Source organism: Myotis daubentonii, chromosome 1, assembly GCF_963259705.1.
Source record: "Myotis daubentonii chromosome 1, mMyoDau2.1, whole genome shotgun sequence".
In the NCBI taxonomy this organism is placed as follows: Eukaryota; Metazoa; Chordata; class Mammalia; order Chiroptera; family Vespertilionidae; genus Myotis; species Myotis daubentonii.
In genome coordinates this window covers 155,825,575-155,851,876 of record NC_081840.1, presented here as the reverse complement: position 1 = coordinate 155,851,876, position 26,302 = coordinate 155,825,575, and the positions used below count along the sequence as shown (strand labels likewise).

The following is a 26,302-nucleotide window of genomic DNA, read 5'->3' as shown; positions in this document are numbered from 1 at the left end:
GCTTTCTTGTTGTTTTGTTGATGGTTTCCTTTGCTGTGCAAAAGCTTTTTATTTTAATGTAGTCCCATTTGTTTATTTTCTCTCTAGTTTCCATTGCCCTAGGAGCAGTATCATAGAAGAAATTCCTTCGGCATATGTTTGCGATTTCACTGCCTGTGGATTGCTCTAGTATTTTTATGGTTTCCCATCTTATGTTTAAGTCTTTTATCCATTTTGAGTCTATTTTAGTATATGGTGTGAGTTGGTGGTCTAGTTTCATCTTTTTGCATGTATCTGTCCAATTTTCCCAACACCATTTATTTCAGAGACTGTCTTGACTCCATTGTAGTATGCTCTTGCCTCCTTTGTCAAATATTAATTGGGCATAGTGGTTTGGGTCGATTTTTGGTTTCTCTATTCTATTCCATTGACCTATATGTCTGTTCTTGTGCCAGTACCAAGCTGTTTTAAGAACAGTGGCTTTGTAATACAGCTTGATATCTGGTATTGAGATCCCACCTACTTTGTTCTTCTTTCTCAGGATTGCTGCAGCTATTCGAGGTCTTTTTTTATTCCAGATGAATTTTTGGAACGTTCGTTCTAGATCTGAGAAATATGCCGTTGGTATTTTAATGGGGATTGCATTGAATCTATAGATTGCTTTGGGTAGTATGGACATTTTGATGATGTTGATTCTACCAATCCATGAACACGGTATGTTCTTCCATCTGTTTATGTCTTCCTCTATCTCTTTTTTCAGCGTCCTGTAGTTTTTCGCATATAAGTCTTTTACCTCCTTAGTTAAGTTTATTCCTAGGTATCTTAATTTTTTTTGGTGCAATGGTAAATGGGATTGCTTTTTTAGTCTCTCTTTCTGTAAGTTCACTATTGGTGTACAGAAATGCCTTAGATTTCTTGGCATTAATTTTGTATCCTGCTACATTGCCAAATTCATTTATTAAGTCTAGTAATTTCTTGATGGAGTCTTTATTGTTTTCTATGTACAGTATCATGTCATCTGCAAATAAGGACAGTTTTACTTCTTCTTTTCCAATTTGGAAGCCTTTTATTTCTTCTTCTTGTCTGATCACAATGGCTAGTACTTCCAGTACTATGTCGAACAGGAGTGGTGAGAGGGGGCATCCCTGTCTTGTTCCTGTTCTCAGGGGAAATGGTTTTAGTTTATGACCATTGAGTATGATGTTGGCTGTGGGTTTGTCATATATGGCTTTTATTATGTTGAGGTATGATCCTTCTATTCTTACCTTGCTGAGAGTTTTTATCAAGATAGGGTGTTGGATTTTGTCAAATGCTTTTTCTGCATCAATTGATATGACTATGTGATTTTTATCTCTCAATTTGTTTATGTGATGTATCACGTTTATTGATTTGCGGATATTGTACCATCCTTGCATCCCCGGGATAAATTCCACTTGGTCATGGTGTATGATTTTTCTTATGTATTGCTGGATCCGATTTGCTAAAATTTTGTTGGGTATTTTGGCATCTATGTTCATGAGGGATATTGACCTATAATTCTCTTTCCTTGTGTTGTCTTTATCTCATTTTGGTGTTAGGGTGATGCTGGCTTCATAGAATGAGCTTGGAAGTGTTCCTTCCTCTTGAATTTTTTGTAGTAGTCTGAGGAGGATAGGTTTTAGTTCTTCCTTGAATGTTTGGTAAAACTCCCCTGTGAAGCCGTCTGGTCCTGGGCTTTTGTTTGCTGGGAGCTTTTTGATGACTGCTTCAATTTCTTCCATAGTTATTGGCTTATTGAGATTTTTAGAATCTTCCAGATTGAGTTTTGGAAGATTGTATTTTTCTAGGAATATGTCCATTTCCTCCAGGTTGAGTACAGTTGTTCATAGTATTTTTTAACAATTCTTTGAATTTCTGTGGGGTCTGTTGTTATTTCGCCTCTTTCATTTCTGATTTTGTTTATTTGAGTCCTCTCTCTTTGCTTCTTGGTGAGCCTGGCTAGAGGCTCATCAATCTTGTTTATCCTTTCAAAGAACCAGCTTTTGGTTTAATTGATCTTTTGTATTGTTTTTTTGGTCTCTATGTCATTTATTTCTGCTCTGATCTTTATTATCTCCTTCCTTCCTTCTGCTCACGCTGGGCTTTTCTTGTTGCTCTCTTTCTAATTCTTTGAGTTGTAGAGTTAGATGATTTACTATCATTTTTTCTTGTTTTTTGAGGTAGGCCTGTAGAGCTATAAACTTCCCTCTGAGGACTGCTTTCATTGTGTCCCATAGATTTTGGATTGTTGTGCTTTTATTATCATTAGTTTCCAGGGTGTTTTTAATTTCTTCTTTGATCTCATTGGTAACCCAATCATTATTTAGTAGCATGCTATTCAGCTTCCAAGTGTTTGAGTTTTTTGGATTGTTTTTATTGTAGTTTATTTCTAATATTATGGCCTTGTGGTCTGAGAAGATGCTTGGTGTGATTTCAGTCTTCTTGAATTTGGGGAGACTTTGCTTGTGACCCAATATGTGGTCTATTTTTGAAAATGTCCCATGTACACTTGAGAAGAACATATATTCTGTGGCTTTGGGGTAAAATGTTCTGAAGATGTCAATTAAGTCCATCTGATCTAGTGAGTCATTTAGGATTGCTATTTCTTTGCTGATTTTTTGTCTAGAGGATTTATCTAATGATGTCAGTGGTGTGTTTAAGTCCCCTACTATGATTGTATTGTTGTCAATCTCTCCCTTGATATCTTCCAGGAGTTGTTTTATGTATTTGGGTGCTTCTGCATTAGGTGCATATATGTTTATCAGGGTTATATCTTCTTGTTGTATAGATCCCTTTAGTATTATGAAGTGGCCTTCCTTATCTCTTGTTATGGCCTTCGCTTTGAGGTCTATTTTGTCAGGTATAAGTATTGCCACCCCAGCTTTTTTTTCATTTCCATTTGCCTGAAAGATATTTTTCCATTCCTTCACTTTCAGTCTGTGTGACTCCCTTGTTCTGAGATGGGTCTCTTGTAGACAGCATATATATGGGTCATTTTTTATCCATTCAGCCACACGATGTCTTTTGATTGGAACATTTAGTCTGTTTATATTTAAAGTTATTATTGAAAGGTACTTGTTTGTAGTCATTTCTATTTTTGTGCCTGTGTTCTTTCTTACCTTTTTATTTCTTCTCTTTACAGCATTCCCTTTAGCATTTCTTGCATCGCTGGCTTGGTAGTGATAAACTCCCTTAGCCCTTTTTTGTCTGCGACGCTCCTGATTTCCCCTTCAATTTTGATTGATAGTCTTGCTGGATATAGTATTCTTGGATTCAGTCTTTTGCTTTGCAACATTTTGTATACCTCCTTCCATTCCCTTCTAGCTTGATGTGTTTCTGTTGAGAAATCATTTGATAATCTGATAGGGGATCCTTTGTAGGTAACTCTCTGTCTCTCTCTTGCAGCCTTCAAGATTCTCTGTTTGTCATGTACATTTGCCATCGTTATTATGACATGTCTTGGTGTGGGTATTTTGGGGTTCATCTTGCTTGGGACTCTCTGTACTTGTGTAACTTTTTTCTTCCCCATATCTTGGAAGTTTTCTGTCATTATTTCGTCAAATATATTTTCTAATCCTTGCTGCTCTTCTTGTCCTTCTGGCAGCCCTATTATGTGTATGTTATTTCATTTCATGTTGTCCCAAAGCTCCCTTAGGCTTTCCTCCTGCTTTTTAATTTTTTTCTCCAGTTGCTGTTCAGATTGAGCTTGTTTCTCTACTTTATCTTCTAACTCACTAATTCGGTCCTCTGCTTCTTCTAGTCTACTGTTGAAACCTTCCATGGTGTTTTTGATTGTAGCTATATCACTTTTCATTTATTCCTGATTCTTGCATAGGTTGTTGATTTTCTCATCCATCCGGTGAATGAACTGTACAACCATTACTCTGAATTCTTTTTCTGTCATGTTGCATGCTTCAATTTCATTAATTTCCTTTCTTGGAGACTCCTCATTTTCTTTCCTCTGGGGATTGTGTCGTCCCCCATTCTGACTATCTCCAGATGGTTCAAACGTTGAGTTGCATGTTGCGTGGGTCTGGGCCATGTGCAGTAGGAGCTTTGCACCACCCTAGTGTCACTGAAGAGCTCTGACACTAAGATGTGTGGTTGGGGTGGGTTGGTGGGAACCAGGCTTGCTCAGAGCCAGCGTTACCAGCGCTCAATGTGGCCTCGTGTGCGCACCTAGAATCAGATACCCCACCTGCACTGTGCTGAAACAGAGACTCCCCTGGAGTGTGTTGAAAATCAGAGCCCCTAGTGTGTGCCAGGAATCAGAGCTCCTCAAGAACCCAGTATCAGAGTCTCTGTTGTTTCGTGCGGCCTCACATTGAGAATCAGGGTCCCTGTGTGCACATGCACCAAGAATTGGAGTCCCTGGCTCTTAGTGTGAATGCACAAGGAATCAAGGATCCCAGGTGCAGCTGATAAGAAGCACAGTCAGGTCACTGGTGCTTGGTGTTGTCTCCCACCAGGAGAATCGGGGTTCCAGAGCCCCTGTTGTGGGGAACAAGCCCCCAGTGTTCACGCACTTCCAGGCCAAGACTCCTGCAGCCTGTGCTGCAGGGAACAAGCCCCCAGTGTTCACACACTTCCAGGCCAAGACTCCTGCAGCCTGTGCTGCAGGGAACAAGCCCCCAGTGTTCACACACTTCCAGGCTAAGACTCCTGTAGCAGCACTGAGGTCCGGGCGAGGGGTGGGTCTATCAGTTACTATGGCGCTGCCCGTGAGCTTGCAGGGAAGGGGGATGGGCTCTGTTACTCACAGAGATCTGCCGCAGGGATGTCTGGATTCTTGGTGTCCCTGGGTCTGTAGCTGTGGTTGCAGGTCTCTGTCCCCAGTGGCTGCAGGGTCCTGGTTTGTGTCTGAGACCAGACTGGGTGGTGCTGAGGCCAGGATCTTAGTCTCAAGCAGCTCTGTTTCTCAAGATGGTGTGGTCTCTGTGCCCATGCTGGAAGCCCAGGAGTGTTGGCACTGGGAGTGGGGCTCCGCTGTCTAAGACTGCCCGGTTTTGCAGCCCCTTAGAAGACCTATAGAATCTAACTGTCCCTAGCTCATACACATGCACACCACATACGTCCACACACTCCTCTATCACTCCCTTCCTCCCTACCTCCCATCTTCCTCCATAACTTCACCTATTATCAACATCCCAAATCAGATACAGTGGAACTTAATTTCTCAAACTTAATTTGTTCTGGATGGCTGCTTGGGAAATGATTTGTTTGCAAACTGAATCATTTTTTCCCATTAGAAATAATGCAAATTGAATTAATCCTGCCCAGACCCCGAATGATTCTGTTTTAACCTTTCTTTTATATAGTACATGTCTAATGTACTATCTATATATATAAAAGGCTAAGTAACCGACCGTCTGTCCATCCAACCATCTGACTGACCCACTGGCCAGTACATATGATGTGCATTTGCAATTTAAAAATAAACGTTGACTCGCACGTGTGTGATACATATAAAGGTTTCACTGATGCCAATTGCACTTGTGCGTTTCAATCTGTCATTGTCGATTGTGAATTTGGTTGACACTTCTATTATAGAGAAAGGGCAAATAGTGATATTAAAATATTTCTTCCAATTTCCTTTCAATGTGCATGAATCTGTGCACTGGCTCACTAGTTTAATCAACGAATAAACACTTCTTTTTAAAAATTTATGGAACCACCCCCTCCTAGCCTTAAACAAATTTTTCATATATCACTGCCACCAAAATACTATCACTGGCTAACTGCTTTTCTTGTATCCAATCAACAATTTTTCTACCTAGTCAATTGCCTGTGGATTTTTTTTTAGCACTTTCACACCCTTAGATACATTAGCACTCTTTATGTTTTAAAATTGTGCTAATCATAGATTTAGCCAGCAACAAAAGCATTCTCTCCTTTGTTTGTTGCCTGAGAGATGCTTTTTGTCATGCTGAGGTATCAACATGAAAGGGTGGTCAGGTTAAAAACTGAAGATTTGGTTGTCAACCAAGACATTTTTTTCTGTGAACAACTTGGTTGAGAACTGAATTGTTTGAGATGGAAGAAGTTCTAGAAATGAGGTTTGTAACAAATGTCTATTTGTCACAATCGATTCACCCAAAGTCCATAGTTGACATTAGGGTTCACTCTTGGTGTTATAAATTCTGTGGGTTTGGACAAATGTATAATGACATGTATCCACCACTAGTGTCATATAGTTTCACTGTCCTAAAAGTCCTCTGTGTTCCACCTATTCATCACTCTCCCACCCTCAATTCCTAACAGCCATTCGTGTTTTTACTGTTTCTACAGTTTTGCCTTTTCCAGAATGTCTTATATTTGGAATCATACAGTACATAGCCTTTTCAGATTGGCTGCTTTCACTTAGTAAATGCATTTAAGATTTTTTCATGTCTTTTCATGGCTTGCTGGTTCATTTCTTTTTAGCACTGAATAATATTCCATTGTCTGGATGAACCACATTTTATCCATTCACAAAGGACATCTTGTTTGCTTTTAAGTTTGAGTAATTATGCATAAAGCTGCAGGTTTTTGTGTGGACATGTTTTCAACTCCTTTGAGTAAATATCGAAGAGCATAATAGCTAAATCATATGGTAGGTTTTGTAGTTTGGTAAGAAACTGACAAACCGTCTTCCAAGTGGCTGTGCCATTTTGCATTCTCACCAGCAACGAATAAGACTTGTTGCTCCACATCCTCACCAGCGTTTGGTGTTGACGGTGTTTTGGATTTCAACATTCTGATAGCTCATTGTTGCTTTAATTTGCAATTCCTTAGTGATATGGTGTGGAGCATCTTTCCATGTGCATAATTTGCCATCTGTACTAGTATATCTTCTTTGGCGAGGTGCCCAGGTCTTTTGCCTATTTAAAAAATGGTTTGTTCACTTTACAAATATTTTTTCCCTAGTCTTTGGTAAGTGGGATTTGAATGTTTTCTCACTCTCTTCAGGCAATTTATTTTTTATAATTTTCTGAATTTTACAAATTTTCCATAATACGAATGTATACATTTTAGCATCAGAAAATGTAACTTTTAAAGCGCTAACGTTTTACTTTGATATTTTATTATGGCCTGACTTTTGCATTGGAAAGATCATCTGGCTGTGATATGGTGGTGAGAGTGAAGTGTGGCAGGCAATTAGGAGGCTGTTGCTGTTTTTAAGACCAGAGCTACTACAGCTAATACTAACTTGGAATAATGAAAGTGATGGGCAATGGTAGGATTCTAAATTGTGGAAGTGGAGTGACATGGCTTACAGATGTAGTAGTCATGGGGTAAGAGTGAGTTAGAAGAATCAGACTGGATGAATGGTCATGACATTTACTGAGTTAGGAATATTAGGGGAGGAAAGGATTAGGGATGGACAGCAAGTTCTCTTGGGTCAAGTGTGAGATATAGACTTCCCAGTGGGCATGTCAGATAGGCTGCTGGGTAGTGAGTCTGGAGCTCAGGGAGATGAGAACTAAAGATATAAATTTGGGAGTTGTTGGGTGTTGGTGACGTTCAAGTCATGGGAATGGATCAGATGTCCCAGGAGCATAAAAAAGAAGTCTGGGGACTGAGGCTTGTGGCTTTACAAAATTTAGATCTAGAAGAGAAGTGGCCAAAGGAGAGAAGATGCTAGGAAGGTAGAACAAGGAGAAACATGGGAGCACAGGAGTTGGAGGAAGTGGTATTTTCAAAAGGGAGGGAGGGTGGGTTTAGTCAACTTTTCTTAGACGAAGTTGGAGAGTTATGATGCAGAATGAGCTGGGACTGCTGGGTAGTAGCATAAACTCAAGATGGTTGGGTCCAAGGTGAAGAACAGACAAGGTCTTCCACCAGAGGTGGATCCCTGAGTGGTGGTAGCCTAAGGTGGGATTGGGGGGGGGGGGATCCTGGGGTGACAAGCATGTTTGGTTCAAGAGCTACAATGCAGGGTTGGTACATTTCATCTCAGCTTTGCCACATACCAGCTGTGTGATCTTGGGCAAGTCACTTGATGTTTCCTGATTTCAGATGCCTCTGCTGGTAAGGAGGGAATCAGAGTAATGATCAGGTCTAACTTAATTAATCTATCTTTGCTTGCCCTGCTCAGTGAAGGAGGAAAATGAAAATATTTTCACCTGCCCCCAGCAGCAGCTATGGAGAAATCGGAATTCCATGGTAGATTATCAAAATTATTTAAATGTAGCTAATTTTGCCTTACTTTCTGGTCTATTCAACAACACAAACATTACCAGATATTTTAATGCTAGTTCCTTTCTTAAGAGGCAGGAATGTAGTTAACAAAATGGTCTTTACTGGAAATCCTCAGGGTTGGGTTTCATGGAATTACTTCATTGGGTGAACTGGAAACATACCTTTCTCTCTGCTTCATTTTATACAGTTGTGGATCCATGTTTGTGTCAGAGAAAAAAGGGTAGGCAAAGAAAACAAGTAGTGGTAGAGGGAGAGAGACATTGGGAAAAGAAAAGTAGAGAAAAGGGCGTGTGAATTAAACCAGAGTCGAGATTAGTCTAATACTACTGCCAAGCTGTAATGAAGAGGATGTTGAGTGTCAAATTTAGGCAAAAGGTTTGAGTTTCTGTGAGATGGTAAACAGCAAACAGCAAAGGCAGCTGTGTTTGATCAACGTTCTGGCCTTTGGGAAGTGAAGGCTGGGGGCTTGGAAGGTGAAAGACTCTCTTAAGGTTGAGAAGTTGAAACTTACTAGATACCTGCAATTCCTTAAGTTCTTTTCCTTTTTTAGTGAAAAGTTTCAAACATATACAAAAAGATATGCAAAGACTACAATGAATTCTCAATATATCTCACCTAGCTTCAGAAATTCTCAGCTTATGGCCAATCTTGTTTCATTTTTAGCTCCAACTATTTTCCTGCCCTGTAATTTTGAAGGGAATCCTAGAAATAATACAATTTTATCAATAAATATTTCAGATTTTGTCTCTAAAGGTAATCAGAGTACTACTGTTAAACAGAAAAATAAAAGTACTGAACTTCAAATATCCAGTCAATAGTGGATATTTCTGATTGTCTTGTTAAAAAAGTTTGTTTGATTTAGGTTCCAATTAAGTCCATACATTGCAATTCTTTGATATGTCTCAAGTCATAGTTAGAAACCTGAGATACCTAAATTAGAATTTGAAATTAATCAAATTCATCAGAATGCTTTGCTATTAGCCTTACAATCACATCCACAAAGTGGCCAGATATTCAGCTGTCTTCAACTCAATTGCTGTTTGTGATTATACTTCATCCTAAATGGCTTAATAAGATGCACAAAATGACCTAACTAAATCTTTCTCTTATTCATCAATTAATTGCAAAAGTTTATGTATAATTTTTAAAAACTTTTGTGAGGTCTGCTAGTACACTTCATCATACCAACATATTCTGGCAAATATCCCCCAAATATCCACCAGCCAAGAAACCTTTAAGGGTGATTGTTTGTGTGCTTTTTTTAATTGTATAATTCATTTATACAGAGAAATCATTTGGATTGATCTATATACAGTCTTTTTCAATTTTCACTTCCCCTGGCCAATTATAGTTCACATACCAATCAACATTTACTTGAATTGATAACCATTATAAATTTGCCATGACACAGGACGTTTAGTTCGCAATTACAGACTAGGATCTCATTTGAACAGGAACACTTTATAATAAAAGATTAATCAGTCTTTTCCCCCCTCTTACGAATAAATTCACCAAAATTGATCTAATATGGTCAAAATTTCAACATATTCCATTGTCTTTTCAAACCCATTATTTGCAGGCATTATAAACCAAGGCAAATAAAGTCCACTTCCCCCATGCCTTCTACAACTTACTACACACCCTCAAGTTTAGCTTTTACTATCTCCTTTCACATTCTGGCACAACCAGATAGCTTTCCTTTAAGACAAAACTACTCTCTTTTCCCTCATTTTTTTTTTTTAATACTTATTACCAGTCAACTGCCTTCCCTCTTGCTTCTCAGACAACACTAAAACTTTCAACAAAATTCATAAGGTGGTTTTTCTTTCAGTAATCTAGTATATACTGTCAGTTCATGTGTGTTCATCACCTCAAAATGCTATACTTTAAAAATGGCAATTTTCTTAATTGGCTCAAAAACAGTATGGCTTGGTTTCACTTGGTAAAGTTAATATGATTTAAAATATATATATTTATATATATACACATATGCACACAAACACATTTTTAAATCAAGGAAACAAAATACTTTAAAGACATGCCAATCTGAAAGGCATCAAAGTAAAAAAATAAAAGCAAATCCTAAAAACTACAATAAAAAAATTAAATAATTGGCAGGTTAAATGAACGAAAATGAGGAATGTGTAGTGGAAAAACAAACTAACATAAAGCATTCCAGTTGATAAAATGGAAAATCTATTACGTTTTATGGTTTGTTTTCCAAGGAACTTATGTTTCAATGTAAATTCTGAAATATTACATGTATTCCATGTAAACTTTAGATGCCAAAGTTAAAAATTCAAATTCTGCACACAAAGCTTATCAAAATAACACTGGTAAAATCCTAGTATTTGCAAAATTTTAAGTTTTGGCAAATGCTGTAAATTCCACAATTGGTTAGTATTGAAAAGTCATGATGAATGCAGAATGAAGAGAAAACCCATTTCATAAATATTTCATTTGACTGAAAATATCAGGCTTGAATGTTCTAAATAATTTTGAGAAAATATCTGGGGGGGGAAAAAGGATTGCAGTTTAACAGCAATCTGTGTATATATATATCTTTAGCTGCCTTAACAAAAAAAATAAAACAAAAAAAACAAAAACAAAAACAAAACAAAAAAAAAGGGAACAACCACCAAAACCAACCAAAAACATAGAAAATGTTAAGACTGGTATTAAGTAACCCTGCAATGCTCCCATGCTCACATTACAAGATAAAACAAACTGTACACATTTATAAATAAACAGTTTCTCCACTAGTTAACACTCTTTATACCAAAGTCTCTTTCCGTTTGCCACTAAAGTGGGCTTTGTCCCTTGATTTTCGGAGGCCGGATTGTGTTCGGTGTGCTTTGACACTCTTAATGTTGTCTGCGGCGTGCACTGGGGAGCCACATTCTGAAGTATCTCCATCAACTTCCACCTGAGTCACACTCGACACCGTAGATGACCTTCTCTGGGCTCTGATATTCCCAGCGGCGGGGTTGTTCTCTTCATACTCCTCATGGAGCTCTGGCAAACCTTGCAGCTCAGGTGAACTAGTAGCCTGCTGGAAAGGGGCAATAGCAGTGCGAATACAATTGAACCACTGCTGTTTGTGGAACACATCATTTGCTTGTAGAGTGTGTGACTGGCCCGGAGAGGGATCTTGGAAGCGAACTCTAAAGATATTTTTAGCTAGAGAAATAAAAATGAAAAAAATAAAATAGCAGCTTTAAATAAATAAAAAGATTATTCTAGATAACATGGTCCTACTATCTTAATAAGGGTGCTGGTTATCCTATATAATAAAAGGCTAATATGCAAATTATCCCCTTGATTGGGAGTTTGACTTGGGGGTGGGGCCAGCCAACCAACCTCCTGTGTCCCCTCCCTCCAACTGGACCAGCCCCCTAGTTTATATAATATGCAAATCAATTAGGTAGATACATGATACAAAGTTTATACATGACTTATCAGATACACCTGCAGGTGTTAGAGCAAAGCACTTTACACATTAATGAGTATAATAGTATATATAGGACAATGGAACCTATTTCATTTCTAATTTTTTGTGTAGGAACAGAATTCTTAAAGATTAAAACAAAATATATTTAGATTCTGAGTTCGTTTAAACTGTTTTAAAGCTAGTATTTTTACCTTTATCTGAGTTGCTGAAAGCCCCTCGAAAGGATCCTCCCATTCTCACATCTCCGTCCTGTAGGTCTTCCAAGACCAGCTCTTGGACTGGGATAGGCTGCCGGTAAACCTGGTAAGAGTGACGGTCATTTCGTGTAACAGGCCGGGTCAAAACCAAGATGTCTTGAAACAGGAAAATGTAAAGTTTCTGGAGAAAGGGGAAACAAATGCTTCTTAAGTATGGCACTTGGTGACTGTAGGTGATTGCAATCCACTGTTAAAATAACTTGATTTGACATTAATTTCATCACATTAATTTACTAAGATACCCTTACAAATGACCCCATAGAGATGGTTATTCAAGGCTGTGCATATTCTACACAAACAGCTTTTCTAATCTTAGACTACATAAAACCTTTACAATTGGTGTGTAACATTAGATTAAGCAGTAGCTGAGTAAATGCTACTCCCCACAAAGACCTGATTATCAGTAGTAACATGACTAGAAACACCATTACTGTATTCCACAGTTTTCTAACAAAGGAAGAATTAAAAAATGCAAGCTGATAAAAATGTTAATTAATGGTTCTGCTTTGTCACAAATAAAAAATCAGAGATATCACACTTCAACTTTCTCTAAAAAGAACCTCAACTTATAAACTGAACTTTTGGAAAGCACTTCATGAAACAAAAATACTATCTATCCAAGCTTAAACTTAGTTCTAGCTGGTGCTTTTGTAATTATTTAAAAAATAAGTTTGCTTTCATTCAATCTGCTGCGGAAATGTGTTCAGTAGTACTAAGAAAGACTTCTATCACTATAAAATAAACTCTACATTTTTTGAAAATTCTTTGTTATTAAATATTATGAAACTAACAATTTATTTAGAAAGGAATCTCCTAGCCAAACAAGTTGATGACTTATGCATCAAAACAAAATATTATTGATTCTCCACTAAGGCATTTAAGTAATTCATGAGAAATCATGTTTGCTTTATCAAATAACATGAAATAAAGACCAGTAACCTTCTTTCATTATGTGATAAATTTAAACAGGGTTGGAAAAGAAAAATAATAGCTCACTTTATATTAGCATTTAAATGCACTCACATGTCCATTTTTGTTCTTCAGTTCCCCGTGACAAAGCAATACTTTGCTTGCCTCAATTCTAGGATCCTTCTGCTTTTCATCCAGATATTCCAGTTTGTCAATGTAATATTGGCATTCTGATTCGCCTTTCTTCAAGTTGATATCAGAGAGAACGCCTTGTATTATCAGTACCTAAAAATTATCAAAACATTGATGGAGCATTTTCAGCTTACTAATTTATCCTGCTCCCCTATAAGGGTAAAACATCTTTTAAAATGATAAAATTTTAAAGCTTACAGGGACCCTAGAAATCAGTAAATTCAATCAGTCCCTTCACTCTATATATAAAAAAAACAGCCTCAGCCAAATTGGGTGATTTGCCCAAAGTCACATAGCTAGCTAGTGAAAGAGATCAGATTAGAATCCAGTTTTGTGATTAAAATATATTACGTCTCTTTATACTATGCAGTGCACTACAATACTGGATACTAAAAAACAACAAAAACACTTCACTATGCTGGTGTGATATGCATTAAATTTGTGAGTATCACTGTAAATCTTTCTAAGGCAAGCTAATATATAAATTTGCAAAACATAAGTGTCATGTATTTGACTACTTACAGCTTCTTCCAGAAGCTGGACATCAGGGTGGTCTTTTGGAGTATGTCTAAGAATTTCTTTTAACAGTAAAGGGTATTTGACTAGGCGACTTCGAGGAATATCTAGGAAGCTCCAAAGATCTAGTTTTCGACTGAAGGGAGACTCAAGACATCGCTGGAGAAAGTCCTGGACTCTTGGATCTTGTTTCTTTTGATCAAGAAGAGCTTTGGCTGCCAGCTGGTTACTACAATAGCCTTTGTAGGCATTCAAGCCTGGCAACTACAGAGTAATTAAAGAAAACAAAGTATGGTAAGTTTCTGTTACGATTTAGTCCATTAGTAAGCCTGTGAACACGAAACACAAAAACTACAGTGCCGGGAGCCGGTCCATCCTTGCTGTTTCATGCCAGGTCCCTTGAAACAGCAAGGATGGACCGGCTCCCGGCACTACAGCTATTCTTAAAAGTTTTAACAAGCTGTGAAAATTTTCCTGCAGGTGACAATGGGGGAAGGATAGTGTTTTGGGTTGACATCAGAACACCCTATTCTGATAATTTGACTAAATTCAACCAAAGACTCATGACTTCCCCCAAATTCAGTTAGATGGTATTCTTCTGTATTCCCAGGACACCTGAGTGTTCCTCTGGCACATTCGTCACCAACCCTGAGACTTTTATATAGTTGACAGATATTCTTTCACTAGATTTTAAATGTACAAACTGTCTTTCATCACTGAATCTCCTGTGATCCCTCCTAGAACAGTGCCTAGTATCTGGCAGGCACAAATGTTAAGCAAAAGAATGAAACAAATAATTAATGACATATACTGTGGGGATTCTGTCCAAAGAGGGACTATATATACATATACATACATATATATATACATATGCATATTTTTAAACTATCATTCATGAAGTATTTGTTTTTTAAACAGAGACTATACTAGTAACTTCTTACAGCTACATAAGTTTGTTCAGTTTTAATGTCTTATCTATTTTTATAATCCAGTTACTGGATCAAGTCATCTGATATTCATAAAAAATGACAAGTATAGAAAATATGTAAAAAACTATCTGAAGCAAACAACTCGTTACATACCCAGTTCACAAGAATGTCACCAATCTGCTCTATTGTTCCAGAAGGTTTGGTTGCTTCTCCTAATCTTGCCAACAAATCTGAAGTATAAAAAAGCAGAAATACCAATAGTAGGCTTATTTTTAAAGTACTTCAGCATTAAATTAGTAGTTCAGATGTAAAATTATCTGTGTTACTACTGTTCAGATACTAATAAAAATTAAGGAGCATGTTTTACCTTCATGCAGTGGTATATAAGCATCCAGATCACCAAATATTTGTGTTAGTTCCTCTTCTGACATAATAGACAACTTTAACATGGGGTCATGGTAGGCCTATTAGATAGGAAGAAATGTGTCACACAAAGATATTGAGCACATAAACACGAGAGGATCTGTATTTGAATGTAATTATTCCTTTTTCTTAAAAACTAGCGGGGAATTCTATTTGTTACACATAAAAGACATTAAGGTATATATTAATCCCCAAGTAGATGCTCTTACTGATATTCATACTTTAAGAGATGTGTTTAATAAATCTCATCTAAAAAAAGTATTCATTAGTAGATATTTTCTACTTTTCTTCTTGTAAAGGTTAAGAGAACTATCCTTCAGAATTTGTGAAATATTTTTAAAAACTAGGACATATAATAAAGTTATTTACTGACCTTTCTTGCAAGCTTGAGATCCTCAATTAAATCCTGTTCACCTCGAGACATTTCATATATTGCCTAAAAAAAAGTCCAGCAAACACGAAAGGTCATTCCTTTTTTGAGAAAAGAAAATTATATACAATTGATATTTAGAACAGTGCTTTTTAAAGTGACTCAGTCTGAAATCTGTAATTCAGAATGGAATCTCAAATAAGAGGCTGCCATGTTTCATAATTTTACCCTCTCCTTAAGAGTTGTTAAGTTTGATGACCATCACCCATCAAAAAGTGCTACTCAGATACAGAAATGCAAGTTGATTTTGTCATAGGCATTAATTTGCTATTCTTCTTGCAAAACACGTTTAAAAAATAGGGACTATTTTAAAAAATATAAGTCAATAAATATGGCCTACTGGATGCCAGCATACCTCCTGACGTTTAATTTCTTTGGTAGTTAAAGACTCCTTCATGCTGACATCTAACATCTCTGACCACAATACACTACTTCTCCTTTTAGCAGGTGTTGGGACTGTTGATCTGCTAGACCACTTCTGGGCAGAAGCTGGAGATCTATTGTCACCACGAAGGGTAAATGACTTAAAAGAAAACAAACAAACAAAAAGAGGTGGATAAAAGAGAAAAGATTTGGAAGACACAGTAATTATTCCCTTTTCTTAAAAAACAGACAAATTAATACCAAAGTTCTGAGAATTTCTCTATGCATAAAACAGCCATTTATCCAAGCTTTAATCTATCATTTTAAAGTATTTATCAGCCAAAATTACTTTTTGGGAAGAAAAACAATCCAAGACTAAGATTTGATATAAGATACAAAGTAATAAAATGAAGTCACATTAGTATGCTCTGGTAACAATATTTCTTACCAACATATTCCAAAATGAAAAATTATGTTTAAGTATAATAATATAAACCTGTTTGTACAACTCAAAGAAAAATACAAATCTGAGGCTTCTATAAAATGTCCCTGTCACTGCATTACTGCTCCCCATCCCCTCCCTCACTGACCTGTATTGTTTGACCAAAACGTCTGACTGCTCCATTTCTTACGGGAGAGATTAAATTTGCCAAGGATGTGACCCGAGCTAGAGGTCGAACTCTTTTATTGCTTGGCTCCTGTAAAAACAAATACAGATTATGTTAAAATACTAAGAATACTTATCTTATATAATAAAAGCCTAATATGCTAAGTGTCCGGTTGACCAGTTGGCTGTTCAACCAATCAAAGTGTAATATGCTAATGATATGCTAAGGCTGCTCAACCGCTCGCTATGACGTGCACTGACCACCGGGGGCAGACACTCCGACTGGTAGGTTAGCTTGCTGCTGGGGTCTGGCCAATTGGGACTGAGCAAGATGGGCCAGACACACCCTAGAGCCCTCCTGCGGTCCCTCCCTGGCTGGCCAACCTCCCACACATCCCTCCCTGGCCCCAATCGTGCACCGAGGGGTCCCTCGGCCTGGCCTGTGTCCTCTTGCAATCTGGGACCCCTCAGGGGATGTCAGAGAGCCGGTTTTGGCCTGATGGCAGAACAACTGGCCGCTATGACATGCACTGACCACCGGGGGGCAGACGCTCAATGCAGGAGCTGTCCCCTGGTGACCAGTACACTCCCACAGGGGGGAGCGTCATTCAGCCAGAAGCAAGGCTCACAGCTGGCAAGTGCAGTGGTGGTGGCGGGAGCCTCTCCCACCTCTGCAGCAGTGCTAAGGATGTCCAACTGACGGCTTAGGCCCACTCCCCTAAGCCGTCAGTCGGACATCCCTCAAGGGCTCCTGGACTGCAAAAGGGCATAAGCCGGGCTGAGTGACCCCCCCCTCCCCCAAGTGCACAAATTTCGTGCACCAGGCCTCTAATTAAAAAATAAGTGGTATAAAAAGCCAGTCAAATATCTGAATTATCACTGGGCACATGACAAATATCATTAAACAGAAGAAAAACTAAAATTAAAACAAATTAGATTCTAAAACCCTATAGATCTTTTTAGTTTAATATAGAGATTAACTTTTAAAAACCATAGTATTATGAAAATTATCAAACATACATAAGAATGGAGAATAGTATAATGGATCTCATGTGCTTATCTCTCAGCCTTCAACAGTTCTGGTGGAAAAATTTGTTTCATGTCTGCCCCTATTGGAATATTTTAAAGCAAATCCAAAACTCTGTATCATTTCACTCTTAAATACTTCATTTAGTGACTAGCTTTTAAATGAACATGTAATGACACTGGAATGGATCATAGGAGGTGTTCAAGCAGAGGCAGGGGTCAGTGGTTAAGAGCATTCAGGCTCTGGAATAAGACTAGGCCTAAATCCTGGTTCTAGCACTTGCTAGGCAACATTGTGGGCCTCAGTTTTCTTATCTGTTAAATGAAGTTAGTATTAGAACTTCTCTTATAGAGTTGTTATGAAGGTTAAATAAAATATGTTTAAAGGGTTCAGATTAGTGCTTGAAACATACTAAGTTTTAATTATTACTAATATTTTTTTCTCAGAAATATTTCCACTTACTATATAAATTCTGGGATTTAGAAATAATTAGATCTTCTCTTAATTTATTAACTTAAAGGAAAATATAGAGACATGCAGAAGAAATACTTATTTTTCTACATGTATTATTTAAAAAATAACAGTATATAGCAAACACATCACTTATTCAAGGATCTCAAAAGTTTACTAATTTTACTGCTAGGAAAATGGAGGCATACCATTAGGTGACTCATACAACTATTGAAATAAAGAAGGACAGATCATAAAACAGGCCTATCATTTATGTCTATGGAGTATAATTATTTGTTTGTATTTGATGCCTTTGACAATTGTGGCATCTTGACAAAATAATTTTGATGGGTATTCAGAAGGATCTATAATTAAAAATTTATATTAAAGTTAGCACTTAAAAATAAAAACTACCATTTAAAAATGATAGATGAAATTTTTTTTTTTTCTAAAAATTCTTTGATATGACTAAAGTCACAAAAAAAGGGCTGTGGAAATTGAGTAAAAATAATCTCTTAAAGTAATTTAAGAATAAACTGACAGAAAGAGTTAAAATTCTCTGGAAAGTAACTTAAATGATTCAAATAGTCAAAGAAGCAATTAAACTTATTAAAGCTACTACATATATTATTAACCTTTATATATATATATATATATATATATATATATATATGAACAATACCTACTAAAGTAAGGAGACTTTGTAGATAATCAATTCAGGCCTTTGAAGGCCTTAAGAGGAACTCTAGACTAACCCTCCCCCACCAAAATAATTAACTCCAAAGTAAAACTTGGACTATAAAGCCACTAATGTGCAAACGTTAAATGAACTGAAAAAGAAACCTTCAAGATATGTTGTAAAATGACACACTGTGTGGCTGAGGACATGTGTGAATGCCTTTACAATATACATCTGTGCAAGACAGAAGTGACACATGCATGGGCAGAAGGTCTAACATAAGGCATTCCTTTCTATTTAGTAAAGACAGAACAAAGAATCTCCTGTTTGAATGGAGATACAATTACCTCACAAAGTAAGATATGCCAACATTAACTAGAAACAAAGCAGATGTCAGAAATTCTGTTCTACTTTTTGGAAAAAGGTTAATTCCTCTTTCTTGTTTAAAACATAACAAATTTGACTTCCTAGTAAATCACAAAATATTTAATTTCAATTTAAAAGTCTATGGAAAGGTGCTATTCCCAGGAATTTGAAAGGAAAAATTAGTTTAGCTAGGAAGAAGATAATATTTGATATCTATTTTATTACATAAGGTCAAATTAATGATAAAAAGTCTTTATAGGGTCAGTTTACTATACAACTATTTTCCTGATAACTCAAATTATGTGACATTTAAAACTAAAACTACAGAATTTAGATTTAGATAATTAAATGTAAATATATCAAAAGCATCTTTCTGAAACTACTGTGGATTTTGTTTATGCAGTCTCTTTAGGGTGGCAGGATATCATGCTAAAGCAGTAATCTGGTGGTTAAAAATGTTCCACAGTCCTTTAGAAACCCATCTATAATCTCACTTTTTCACAAAGGATATATTAGTCTTAAGAGTTTAATCTAATCTAAGATGTCCAGGTAAGAGTGCCTAGCTAGCTCAGTAAGTAGAGCATGAGACTTAAAATGTCTTGTTAAGAAAGTATGGTACTAAATCAGGAAATGTGGGTGGTGGCGGTGGGGGTAATGGGAGGACACCTTTGTACTTTTCACACATACTTTTGGGGATCCAAGGACATACTGAATGTTTGACAGAAACAACACAAATATTTAGCATATATATTTCAAAAGTAAAAAAAATTTTAATGAATGACTTGGAAAGTGTGATTGAAATGGGAAGATGTAATACTGAATTATGATTCACTACTAATTTCAGGATATATACACTATTTGAAAAAAATATAATACAAAAACTTTTGTGGAAAAGTGATATGGATTGATTAGGCATTCATGAGTCACCCAGAGGACTGGGACGAAAATTTGTCTTTTAAAATACAGGTTTGGATTTGGCTCATGTGAGCTACAACCAGAAATAGTTTTCTTTAGAGATTCAGATGTACCATATTTAATTCTCATAGGTTGGTTAATAAAAACCTAAACATTCACACTGTCGAAAACATATTTTGAAGACAAAGTTTTTCGAGAATTGGTATCAAACCTACCCTTTGCATAGATATCAAACCTACCCTAACGATGCAGGTACAGTGTTTGGAGGTGAAGAAGGAAGAGGGGGGCAGGAGTCTACCTATCTTATCATCACTCAAATTAAGGCTTACATAATGGTTTTGTTGCTGCTGTTGTTCAATTTTATTTGGAGTGCTGTTAACAGCATTATGGTGACTACAAGAAGCTTTAAAAACAGGTACCAGATATTGAAACTATATAGCTCTGCAAAAGACAATCTGAAAATCTATGTGAACAAAGAATACCAAGAAGTTTTACATGCTCAAGGAACTTTTTATCAGAGGCAACCTTTCACCAGGGCAAAGTTCACTTAGATGGGGAAAAACATTCAACAACCTCTACCATAAATTTATGTTGTTTATTTAGGTTAGCTTTTAATCAAACTATCTAGTTTAGCTAGGGGAATCTGCCTTGAGACTGAGCTTTTAATCAATCTATTTATTTTACTAATCCACCTGTAGTCAGATTTTATGCTTTAAAATATTTTCTATATATTTATCTATAAACAGAAAAAAAGTTTTACTGGGATGTACTTTGCACATAAAAGCAACAACATGGAAAACTTCTATTGTGAACTGAGTTTGTGTTTTTTTTGTGTGTGTGTTTTTTTTGTAAAAAGGTTTCTTCTATTAATGGTGTCAAATGGTGTCATATAAGAGGATATATATTACTAATGAACCCAAAACTGTACTTTATAAATAAAAAGAGTACGGGTTTGGTTCATTAGTTTGGGTTACTGGATAAATAATTTTCTCTTCTACTTGGCAAGAACTTTAAAATAAGAAGAATGAAAAAGTTACTTATAAAAAGATAAAAATGAGTTCAGAGCACATAGGATTTATTCCCTTTCTACTTAGTAATTGAAATAGCCAAATTTAATTATTTATTTAAGGCTGTGTTGCTAGCACCAAAAACCTGACAATATCCCTGTTGTTTTTAATCTTTAGAATAAAGGTACATCAGAAACATGGCTAGTGTCTGATACCAAACAAAAAAGGTTAGTTTTTTTATGGTCCAAAAGATGATTAGTTTCAGTATTTACACTGGTCACCATGTATGACTTGCTCTAATCAATGAAAATGCTTAGATTATTTTGAGAAAACTGAAACATATAAGCAAAAACCAAACAGAGAAACAAAAACCAAAGTTAAACCACACCAAAAGAAAGCATACCTTCTAAAGATGGCAGCTATTTTAACAACCAAAAGGTGTATGTATGTATGATTCACAGCTTTACTTAACCTTAAGAACTGCACATATTTAAGATATGTAATTCACAAGTTTTGATATTTGTATATAGCCACAAAACTATCACCACAATAAAGTGTATACAGTTAATGAAGTACAGAAACATTAAATATACTGTATTCTGTAGTATAAGTGGAATACTCATATGATATTAAATCAACTGTCAACATTAAATAAAATAGCATAAAAATCACAACTTATTTTGATAAATGTTCATACAGATTTCTAAAAACCACACTGACTTCAAACAATTAAAGCCAGGAGGGTGGCTGTAGCTAAATAATAATTCACTGGTTTAAATATTTTAACATATTTTTCTTTCTAAAGAAAAAAAAGTTGCATACAATTAACTTATTAGATGTGGCAAGAAAAATAAAAACCAGCACTAGATCAGATCGCATTTTAGTTGCAGCTTGTTCACTAGTTGGCAGAGGAGTCTTATTTATTCCATAAAGTAGTTTCTAAAACTAGATAACATAAATGTAAGTTAAAAAAATAGTAACTATTTAATAAGCATTAGAAATGTGACCAATTTTACCAAATTGAGCAGCATAACACTTAAAATCTTTTTCTGTTTCAAGTTTGCATACACTCATACTATGCTATGTATAAACCTAACTATAACATAGTTCCTACCTAAACTTTACCAAAGTTCCTGAACACATTTCAAACTTGCATTTTAACACTCAGCAAGATCAAAAGTTAACTTTAAAATTATACTGTTTAAAAATTATTAAAAATCTTAAAGTTCTGTGGAATTAGAAGACATCCTTTTGGCTTAATTTTTCTCTAAAAGTCTTACCTCTGGCTCTCTGAAGGACTGATTATTCACATCTAGGACTCGTATAGTCCTTTTAATAGGTAGGAGACCGCCAATCTCATCATGAGCCACCATGCTTCACCAAGTATCCCTTAAAATCCTTAGAGTTAATCCACATCCAAGTCGCCCTATAACCAAGCACTACTCAGACACACAGGCTTTTCTTCTGAGTGCTCAGCCACCCTTGGCAGCCATTTGCCCATGCCTCTTCCTTGTGGTGGAGCTAACTGCCTCTGGGAGCAGCAGTGAAAAAGCACACAGAACTCAAGGCTCTGTGGGAGGGGCTTGCTTCGGACCAGGCTCCAGTGGGCGGGCACCTAACAGACACGTGACTACAGCTAACTGACAGCTGGGCACACCTAGGCTTCTCATTTTTCACTGTGCAAGAGAAAGCTCTTTATCAAGAGTTTTGGAATGTCTACATTAAGACCAGAAGGGAAAAGGAAACTGGGTTAATGTAAGGCTTTTCCTGATTTAAAAGCACTCCCAAAGGGAAATTAATTGCTTATTTAGGTTACTTACTCTAGTACTTAGTCATAGACAGGAATCCTTTTTCTATAAAACCCTATTGCCTAGAAAAAAATTTAGTATGGGCAAGTTGACAACTTTAAGAAAATAATAATTCAGAATTAAATAAGTGTATATACTGAAGGAAAGCCTAATTATCCTGGGACCTTGCCTTTATTTTACTTAAGTATAAGTATATTCACAATTGTAAAATTATGTAAGTCTTTAGAAACTGGTTCCCACCAAGTTTTCTTCAGACTAACAGAGTAAGTGCAGTAGGCACACTTCAGGTCACTCCGTTCTTGAAATAAATGTGAAGTATAATTGGGCTATCTCACAGTTTAAAGTTCAGTATTTCTTAAGACTTAAAGGCAGATACTTTTTCTTTGTTTTAAAATTTTGATTTCTGTGTAATAGATTTTTATAACAAATACACAAAAGGTGATTTCTGTTCTAAAAATGTGTAACAGGGTCCTTCTCTATTCTGAATTAACCTTGATATAGTCCTAATAGGGTCAAAAATCTACATAAAAAGTCTTGCATTTTACAGCTGAAGAAATGAAGTTCACAGAGTTGAAGTGAGGTCACATACTAGTGACAGTCTCTAAATTTCTAGTCAATCCTTTCTTCTCTGGAAGAACACTATTTCTGTTGGTTTGGTAGTCCTGCTATGAAACTGATTTTCTTCTTTAACATAAAGTACTGTATTCTATTTTGAAATGCAGGATTTTTATCCTAACTATGGGAGGCACACTGCTGGTAATCTGCAAAAATACTTCCATTCTTAGGATTTATTAGGAGCAGAGAAATCTGAAAAATCTACCGTGTAGAAGACATTATTCTAGATAATGAGGGTGGTACAAAAAACAGGTTTCATATCTAATCCTAAAGTGCTAATAGGCCACTGTGTAAAGGTAGGGCACACGAAGAGTTAACTAATATAAGACAGCTTCTGACAATTCGAGAATAACCTATATAGCTAGTAAGTGTTACAGGAGTTCAGAAGGAGAAACCACTCCTAGTAGGTTTCTGAGCTGAGATGAGGAAAGATGATAGGGAAGAGGCTTTAAGATGTTATTTCATGCCTTGAAGGCCATGTTATGTCTTTCATAGGTCCGAGCAAGGGAAGAGTGCAAGGCTTTCTCAAAGGAACAAAATGAATTCAGTGCGAGGTCACGGGCTATGGATAAAGACAAAGGAGCAGAGGGTTTTATTGAGCAGATGTGAGAGATAAATGAGTTATGTTGTAAAGTGGTGTTGAAGATGGTTTTAAAGATGACTGGAAACAATGCAAAAGTCACAGGTATCAAGAACTCTGTATAAGGTAGGAAACTATATGCAAGAGACAACATATGCGAGAAGTCTAAGATGCCTATGATTTTCAAGTTCAGAGGGGTAACTGTTAATGCAAATAAAGAAATATGGAGGAATGAGCTTTGAAAGAAAATTCTGAGTATCATTTTAGATGAGTCTGAGGTGGTGGAAGAACATGCAATTGAAAATACTGACCTAGTGCTTGGAAATGCTTGGCAAGGACTTGGAAGAGGTCAGAGGATAGATTTAGACTGGGGAGTCAGACACAAAGAAATCAGAGTTGAAGTTTTGGGAGTGAATGAAACACCTGGGAGAGAAAATCTGGACAAAAAGAACAGGGGTCCAAAGATCTAACTTTGGAGAAATGCTAAGGGAAGAAGAAATTTGCAAAAGGAGCAGTCAGAAAGAAACAAAGCAAGATGCCAAGGGGAGAAAAAGTATTAATTACAGCAAAAAGGTTAAGAAGAGTAAGAAAAGATTCATGGATTTAGTTTAATTGATAAGTTTAATCAGGATTTCAAGTGTGCTAGTTCATTGAAATAAAGACAGAAGATTACAGAGGTTGAAGAGTGAATAGAGCAAATAAATAGTGGGCATAGCCCTCGCTGGTTTGGCTCAGTGGATAGAACGTCAACCTATCAAAATAAAACAAAACAATAAAGTGGGCATAGACTATTCATGATGACAATCTATACAAAACAATTTACTAAGGTTTGCAGGACAATGTTACTTCTTGCAGGAAGAGCCAACACTGCTCTTCTGTAAACACCAATGTGTTTTGTATTCAAGATGATGCTAATAATTCATCTTTCTGTATTGAGGCTTTTTTTTTAAATCCTCACCTGAGGATATTTTTCCATTGATTTTTAGAGAGAGTGGAAGAGAGAAGGAAAGACAGAGAGAAATATCAATGTGAGAGAAACACATTGATTGGTTGCCTCCTGTAAGAGCCCCAATCAGGGTCCAAACTGCAGAGGAGTCTGCAACCGAGGTACGTGCCCTTGACCAGAATCAAACCTGGGACCCTTCGGTCCACAGGCCGACACTCTATCCACTCAGCCAAATAGGCTAGGGTGTATTGAGACTTTTTTAAAAAAAGTAATGGTGATTGGTTGTATTTCATCATCTCTCATTTATTACCCAGTCACACCTGAGCTATACGTAATGTGGTTGGCCTTAAGAATGGTTGACTGTTTGTAGAAGATAGTTCTATATAGTTTTAAAGTGGGATCACCTTAGAGATAATGAAATCCAGATCCCTAATTTTATAGGTAAGAACACTGATGTGCCCAAGCCCTTAGAGATAGTAAGAAAGTAGATTAGAACCCAGCAGTCTGATTCAGTTAGTTTCTTCAGTTCAAAAATGTAAGGTCAATACTTTATGACTACTTAGCTTCATAAAGGAATAAAGAGCTATGAACAGTGAGAGGAAAGAAACTTCTGGGGCATTCTCATGGGTCTCTTACCTAATGTCTTTCTCCAAACTATGTTCTTCTATACAGTTCTGATACAGGTAAGGCCAAGATAATGAGAGGAAGAGATATCTCTCATTTCTCTCTTGTAGTTGAGGACCCATGAGGTAAAAGTAGAAGTCTTTATATATATATAAAAATGAAAAGCTTACAGAATCCAAATAAAGTCTAATAGGGATAGTCACAGCACAAAAATCCTGGCTCACCAACTCTAAAATCATATTTTCATTTGGAATGTTCAGGTTTATGGACTAAATATAGACAATCGTAGATAGCATCAAAAAAAGCAACAATGAACACGGCATGTTCAATTAGTACTCTGAGTGATGGGCTTGCGACAGTCTTGACTCTAATAATACTCAATGAAAATCAGAGGGCTGGAAAGGTCCTTTGAGATTGTTAACCCATCCTCTTCAGTTTTCTTAGGAGGAACTTGAAAGATATCGTGAAAAAGAAACGGGAAATTTGAGTTTTTACTCTGTGCTAGAAACTTTATGCATGCTATCTTATTTAACCAGCTTTATAAAATATGTATTATTACCTCCATTTTGCAGGTGACAAAACCAGATTCAGAAAGTTTAAGAAACTTGTCCAAAGTTGCATGATTAATCAATGGCTGAATAGGTCCAAATCTGGTCTATTCAACTCATATTAGAATATAGTGACTTCCAGAGAAGTCACTAAATGTAACACCTTTAGTATATGTTGGGTGCATGCTTAGTGCTCACTGTCATGCTGTGAATCAGGGGCAGAGCTAGATTTAAAACCTTGGTCTCTTAGTCTCAGGCCAATGTTTGTGAATAACTTACCAGCATTTTATAGAGAAGGAAACTCCCCAAAAGTTGAGAGATTATCTACTCTCTATCCTTTGTATATCAAGGCAGGTAAGTAAAAAGATAAAATAGTTCCAGCTGCTTAAGTTTTAGAAAAGATCCTATTTCAATTGATGATTTATGTAATGATCATATTATTAATAGTAATTATTTATAAAACTTTCTACAAATGACATACT

The 26,302-nt window shown here is 36.4% G+C and overlaps 1 protein-coding gene across 2 annotated transcripts in view; it reads right to left on the bottom strand.

The window, feature by feature from the left end:
- Positions 1-9,418: 9,418 nt before the first annotated feature.
- Positions 9,419-26,302, bottom strand: part of NET1 (neuroepithelial cell transforming 1) — a 71,156-nt gene continuing 54,272 nt past the window's right edge. Inside the window, exons 1-10 of one of the 2 annotated variants that reach the window (XM_059663273.1) lie at positions 21,980-22,245; positions 16,239-16,346; positions 15,641-15,808; positions 15,229-15,291; positions 14,800-14,896; positions 14,586-14,662; positions 13,510-13,767; positions 12,910-13,080; positions 11,821-12,007; positions 9,419-11,358 (exon numbers count right to left, since the gene is read on the bottom strand). In XM_059663273.1, the coding sequence (XP_059519256.1) occupies positions 10,952-11,358; positions 11,821-12,007; positions 12,910-13,080; positions 13,510-13,767; positions 14,586-14,662; positions 14,800-14,896; positions 15,229-15,291; positions 15,641-15,808; positions 16,239-16,346; positions 21,980-22,072 (1,629 nt within the window). In that variant the 5' untranslated portion in view covers positions 22,073-22,245 and the 3' untranslated portion in view covers positions 9,419-10,951. Of the gene's footprint in view, positions 11,359-11,820; positions 12,008-12,909; positions 13,081-13,509; positions 13,768-14,585; positions 14,663-14,799; positions 14,897-15,228; positions 15,292-15,640; positions 15,809-16,238; positions 16,347-21,979; positions 22,246-26,302 lie in introns of those variants that run through there. The other variant, XM_059663264.1, reaches the window with a different exon arrangement.